Source organism: Pelodiscus sinensis, chromosome 30 (genome assembly GCF_049634645.1).
Source record: "Pelodiscus sinensis isolate JC-2024 chromosome 30, ASM4963464v1, whole genome shotgun sequence".
NCBI lineage: Eukaryota > Metazoa > Chordata > Testudines > Trionychidae > Pelodiscus > Pelodiscus sinensis.
Window position 1 is genome coordinate 2,870,294 of NC_134740.1, and position 6,622 is coordinate 2,876,915.

General features: G+C 44.4%; 1 protein-coding gene across 1 annotated transcript; it reads left to right on the forward strand.

Moving 5' to 3' along the window:
• Nucleotides 1–2,026: 2,026 nt before the first annotated feature.
• On the forward strand, nucleotides 2,027–6,343 carry LOC102456481 (olfactory receptor 10A4-like). Its single transcript, XM_075911903.1, has 2 exons — nucleotides 2,027–2,056; nucleotides 5,369–6,343. The coding sequence occupies exons 1-2, from the start codon at nucleotides 2,027–2,029 to the stop codon at nucleotides 6,341–6,343; spliced, it is 1,005 nt and encodes a 334-aa protein (XP_075768018.1).
• Nucleotides 6,344–6,622: the final 279 nt, after the last annotated feature.

Consider the following 6,622-nt stretch of genomic DNA (forward strand, 5'->3'; position numbering starts at 1 on the left):
ATCATGGGAGGTCAATATTGTCTAGCAGCATTATCAACACTTCCCCTGCTTACTGGGCTGGTAATGAATATTTATGGGTAAAATCAGGCTAAATAATAGCACAGACCACTGAGAGTCGGAAGTGGTAACTGTAAACAAACTTCATGGGATTTTGGAAAAATTGGCCACACCCACAAGCTCTCAATTGAGGAATAGTGTCCACCTTAACAGTGCCTATCTCAGACTAGTTTCAAGGCTTCTCCGTAGTGGGGATATACTATATCAATTTTGTTATTTCAGGAGGGCAGATCTATGCTGGGGAGTCATTTCAAAATAACTCCCCTTATTCAACAAGGTGAGCATCTGTAACCGGCACCTGGCAGATTTGAACCTGGGACCTCTGGAACTTTGTATAGGAACCTCTACTGTTTGCGTTAAAAAGCCAGCTGGCTGTAGAGGTCTCTTGTTCTTAGCTCTTGCTGTAAATGGTCTAAGCGCCACTGCATGGGGCAGTGAACAACACTAGGGCTATATCCAGACTGCATTGCTTTTTCGGGAAAAAGAAACACCGCGTCCAAGGAACAAGTCCTCTTTTTCAAAAAAAAATTCCAAAGAACAGATGAGCTATTTCGCCATCCCTGTAAACCTCGTTCTGAGGAATAAGGGATGGGCTTGAAAGAGCGCTTTCGTTCGCAATTTGGTGCCATGTAGATGTGCCAAATTTAGAAAGGAAATCAAAAAAGAGACTAATTACCACAAATTGCATATCTTTTTCAGATTTGAGGGTATGTCTAGACTACAGGGTTTTGTCGACAGAAGTTTTGTCAACAGATACTGTCGACAAAGCTTCTGTCGACAAAGAGCATCTAGACTGCAGCCAGTTCTGTCGACAAAGCAAGCCGCTTTGTCGACATTACAGTGTGGACGCAAAGGACAGTGTAGATGCAGTAATACCTTCTATCGACAGAACTCTGTCAACAAAAGGTGTTATTCCTCGTAGAATGAGGTTTACATATGTCGACAAAACTGCTGAATTCTGTCGATGTTATGTCGACATAATTCAAAGGCAGTGTGGACGCAGGTATAGTTTTGTCGACAAAAGTCCACTTTTGTCGACAAAACCCTCTAGTCTAGACACACCCTAAAAGTGCAGTCTGGATGTAGCCTAGGTGTGTGGGTTGCATACTTCCTCTAGCTGAGGAAGCAGCCTTTACATGTAACCACCACATGGCTAGAGCACCACAAGGTAGATTTGAACCTGGGATCCCTGGAGCCTTGCATAGGAGCCTCTACTGTTTGAACTAAAAAGCAGCTGGTTCTCATTGCATGATGTAGAACTCCCTTGTCCACCCTACTATTTTGAAATAATAGGCTGATTATTTCAAAATAACTCTTACTTGTGAAGAAGAATAAACATTTTTTGAAATAGCGATTTGGGGAGTTATTCTTTTGAAATAACTTATTTCAAAATATCCTAGTAGTGTAGACAGAGCCGGAGCTAATAAATTGATTTGAGTTATTTCAAAATAGTTTCCCAGTGTAGACATGTCCACAAGTAAGCTCAATTCTACCCAGTTTTGGCCTGTAGTGGGAGTATGCATTTTTCTGGGACCTGAAACTTTTTTTTTTTACAGTAATCTTTCATGGGCCCTCTAGACATCGTTTGAGGACACTCAAGAGTCTGCGGATCTCAGGTAGCAATCCAGTTTCTGAAAATCGACCCATGAACTTTGGGAAGGATCCAATATCCCAGTGGCAACCCGTTCAACTTTGAAAGAAACCTACAAAAAAAAATCCGTTCTAAGAGATCTCATTTTCCACCTCTGGAGAGTAGCCTGTCTTTCGCAATCACAATGTAATGGGCACCGTTGGTTTTGGTCACAGCTACGTAAACATGTTAATAGATCCCTGAGGTGGGAGGGGAAATCCCTGGGACAAGGGATGGAAGGTGGGAGAAGACGGAGTGAGGATAAAAGTCGGCTGTCTTTGCGACTTGAAATAAACAAAGACATGCGAACCCACCTCAACCAAAGAGCTTCTTGCAGAAATGAATGTGGACAATGGACCACTCTTCTCAGTGAGTGTTTCTCTCTGATTGTTATGAGAGTGTGCGAGCATATAAGACGTAATGTTGGTCTTAGACATGGCCAGGCGGATGGCAGAGGTTGGAGACTCCCTGCGTGGGAGATCGAATTCCGATGGAATGTCTCTGATTCCTGGTTAAGGCAGGGAAGTGTCTCTTTCAAGGAAGGCAAAATTTTAATTCTGCTGTTGGTACAATGCCAGGTGATTCAGAGGGAGTGAACAGAACAGGGAATCAACGATGGATCCATCCCATGTCACCCATTCGGGGCTGCTAGCAAACCCTGAATCCCCACCCATCCTGACGAATACCCCTTAATGGACCTGTCCTCCATAGAATCCTGGAACTGGAAGGGACCTCAAGAGGTCAAGTCCAGTCCCCTGCCCTCACGGCAGGACCCAGCACCATCTAGACCATCCCTGACAGGTGTCTGTCCAACCTGCTCTTAAATATCTCCAGAGATGGAGATTCCACAACCCCCCGGGGCAATTTATTCCAGTATTTCACCACCCTGATTGGTAGGAAGTTTTTCCTAATATCCAACCTCAACCTCCCTTGCTTTGATGTCCTATCCTCAAAGGCCAAGGAGAACAATTTTCTCCCCTCCTTGTGACACCCTTTTAGATACTTCAAAACCGCCATCATGTCCCCTCTCAGGCTATGTCTGCACGGCAGAGCTTTTCCAGGATATCTCCAGTATCCCAGAAAAGCTGTCACATCCAAGGAACATATCCAAAGAACAGTTTCCGATAAAGCGGACATGTTCTTTTGGCATCCCTGTAGTCCTCATTGTATGAGTAAGAAGGGATGTTCTGAAAAAGGAGGTTTTTCTGAAATTTCACCCTGTGTGGCTGGGACAAATTTTGGAAAAGCCTCTTCCAAAAAAAAAAAAAAAAAAAAAAAAAGACGGAAAAGGATTTGCAAATTGCAGTTCTTTTCCCGACTTGTCTTTGCAATCTAGACATAGCCTCTGTCTTCTCTTTCTAAACTAAACAAGCTCGATTCTTTCAACCTTCCCTTCTAGCTCATGTTCTCTAGATCTTTCATCTTTTTTTGTTGCTCTTCTCTGGACCTTCTCCAATTTCTCTCCCTCTTTCTTGAAAAGTGGTGCCCAGAACTGGACACAATCCTCCCACCGAGGACTAATCAGTGCAAAGCAGAGCAGAAGAATGATTTCTTGTGTCTTGCTCACAACAGTCCTGTTTATGCCTCCCAGAATCATGTTGGCTTTTTTTTTTTTTTTTGCAAGTGTCCCACTGTTGACTCATGAACGTCTCTAGTATGTTTTTTAGGGTGTGTCTAGACTACCTAGTTTTGTCGACAAAAGTGGACTTTTGTCGACAAAACTATACCAGCGTCTACACTGCCGCTGAGTTCTGTCGACATAACGTCGACAGAACTCAGCGGTTTTGTCGACGCTGGTATACCTCATTTTACGAGGCATAACACCTTCTGTCGACAGAACTCTGTCGACAGAAGGTGTTATTGCCTGTAACATTGCGTCCAGACTACGGAGTTCTGTCGACAAAGCAGCTTGCTTTGTCGACAGAACTCAATGTGTCTGGACGCTCTTTGTCGACGGAAGTTTTGTTGACAGTATCTGTCGACAAAACTTCCGTCGACAAAACGCGGTAGTCTAGACGTACCCTCAGTCGTCTTAAAATCTTGTCCTTCACAACATCCTCTGGTAGAGTCCCATTGGTTGACGTGTTATGGCGTAAAGAAATATTTCCTTGTGTTTATTTTAAACCCTGCCTATCAACTTCATTTCCTGACCCTAAGATCTTGTGTTATGAGAACAAGCTCCACAACAGTCATGATTTAATTGACCTCTATCTTGTGTCCCCCGAGTTGTCCCTTTTTCCAAGCTGAAAACTCCCAGTCCTATTAATAGTTATCCCATGCCCTTAATAATTCCCCCTCCTTCTCTGTACCTTTTCCAATTGCAATATATCTTTCCTGAGATGGCGTGAGCAAATCGGCATGCAGTATTTAAGATGTGGCTGTACCATTGGTTTATATAGAAACAATATGATGTTATGGTCTTATTATCTATCCCTTTCGTAACGTTTCCCCAAATTTTGTTTGCTTTGTTGATTGCTACTGCACATGAAGGGGTCCAAAAACTCATACAGTGACTCCAAAATCTCTTTGTTGAGTGGCTACAGCTAAATTAGACCTCTGACATTGTGTTTGTAGAAGTGAGATTATTGTTCAAAGGAGTTAGTCTCTTTCGGCAAAAACGTCATGCATCTGATGAAATGGGCTCCACTTAATCTTTAAGGGTATGTCAACACAGCAGTGTAATTTCGGAATAACTTAAATCAATTTGAAATAAAGTGCACACCTAATAATTCCCCAGAGTAGACCTGCTCTCCGGAAATAACAAAATCGATCGTGTCTCCCCTTTATGGGGGAAGCCTCGAAATGAGTTCAAGGCAGGCTCTGTTAATGTGGACACGCTATCTCAACTTAACACCCCAGGAAGCACTGAAGTGTAATTACTTCGCATGACTCTGAGGAGTCGTTATTCTGAAATAGTGGCACCGGAGCGTCCACACTAATGATATTTTGAAATAACTATTTTAAAATTAGCATTTTTCCCAGAGGAAAGCAGGAGCACAGATTTCAGAATAACGCTACGTCTAGACTATGGGTTTTTTTAAGGAAGTATGCAAATTTGGCACTAATTTACATCTCTTCTTCCAATTGCTTTTTCAAAAGTGGGTTTTTTGAAAGTGAAACTAGTCTGAACGTGGGCTTGTTTTGAAAAAAAAAAAACCTTTCAAAAAACCACGTAAACCTCTTTTTTGGAAGAGTGGTTTTTTCAAAAAAGGGTTTTTTTTTCCTGAAAAAACCACGTCCAGACTTTCACTTTTGAAAAACCTGCTTTCCAAAAAGTGACCCGAAGAAGATATGCAAATTAGCACCAAATTTGCATATTGCCTTTCAAAAAACGTATTCGAGTGTCCCGTTATTTTGAAATATCGGGCTTGGTTGTGTGGATGCTCTGCTTATAAATTCAGCCTAAAGAGGGTTGTTGCAAAATAAAGTCCTAATGTAAACTGGGGTTAAGGGGGGGGGATCTGTGTTGCCCGCTACTGGCGACCAGGCCACTGAGAGGTTGATGGGGCATTGGCTAACAGAGGTTTCTTTTTTAGTACAAACCAAAAAGGTTAATTATCTTAAGTGCCCAGGTTTAATTCCTGCACCCAATAACTTTCATAGGGTCACTGTGCTCTGTATCTATGTGTTTTAGAAGGATCCACGTCACCATGGTATCTGAATACCTCTTCATTTCCTTAGGAGGTGCAATATCCTGAAACCACGAAAGGAAGGAACCAGTCCTCCACAATTGAATTCATCCTTCTGGGATATTCTGGTCTCCCTAACCTGCCAGGCCTACTCTTTGTCTTGGTCTTAGTTATATACATAACTATTCTGCTGGGGAATGCTCTCATCGTTCTTATAACATGTGCCGACTCTGCCCTTCACACCCCCATGTATTTCTTTCTCAGGATCTTATCCTTCCTGGAGCTGTGCTACACTGCGGTCATCATCCCGGAAATGTTGGCCAACATCCTGGCAGGGGCGAAAACCATCTCCTTTTCGAGCTGTGCGGCCCAGATGTATTTCCTCCTCTCACTCGGAGGCACCGAGTGTTGCCTCCTGGCCCTGATGGCCTATGACCGGTACGTGGCAATCTGCCGCCCCCTGGTGTATGCCGTTGTGATGAAGAAGAGCGTTTGCCTGCGGCTCGCAGGCGCGGCCTGGCTGAGCAGCAGCCTCGTGACGCTAACGCACGTCATGTGGCTGTTCCATCTCCCTTTCTGCCCCCCCATGGAGATTGACCATTTCTTCTGCGACGCTCCCCCAGTGCTGGAGCTGGTCTGCGGAAACACCAATGGGATTGAAATCGAAGCCCTTATCTCGACGGTGCTATTTGTCGCCATCCCCTTTGCGTTGATCCTTTGGTCCTATTTCTACATCCTGACCGAAATCTTGAAAATGCCCTCAGCTGCAGGCCGGGGTAAAACCTTCTCGACCTGCACCTCACACCTCACCATGGTGGTTTTGTTCTTCGGCACCACCGGTCTCACCTACTTCCAGCCCAAATCTAATAGTTCGCCCACTACCGGCAAATTCTGGTCCCTCTGCTACACCGTAATCACCCCGTTATTAAACCCGGTGGTCTACAGCCTCAGGAACAAGGTAGTGAAAGGGGCGCTCAGGAGAACCTTTCATAGGATAATATCTTCCTGGGGAGAGCCTCCATTTTGAGATGAACATGGCACATGTGGGGTTCAGTGTGTGGACTGCAAGACATTTTGTCCATGTGTGGAGTTGCCCAGTTACGCTACATTCCGTCTCTGTAGTTTCTCCCTTCCTCTCCCCACCGATATTATTAAAATGGCTCACACCTGAGGTGGCTGCCTCAGTTCTCCTCATAGTAAGGCCGGCCCTGCAAACACAGCATGTTGCCTTGGACCCCGTGAACCTTTTGGCTGGGCCTGTAAGTAACAGGAGAGGAGCAACCTGTTCTGTCAGGAGTGAGGTGTC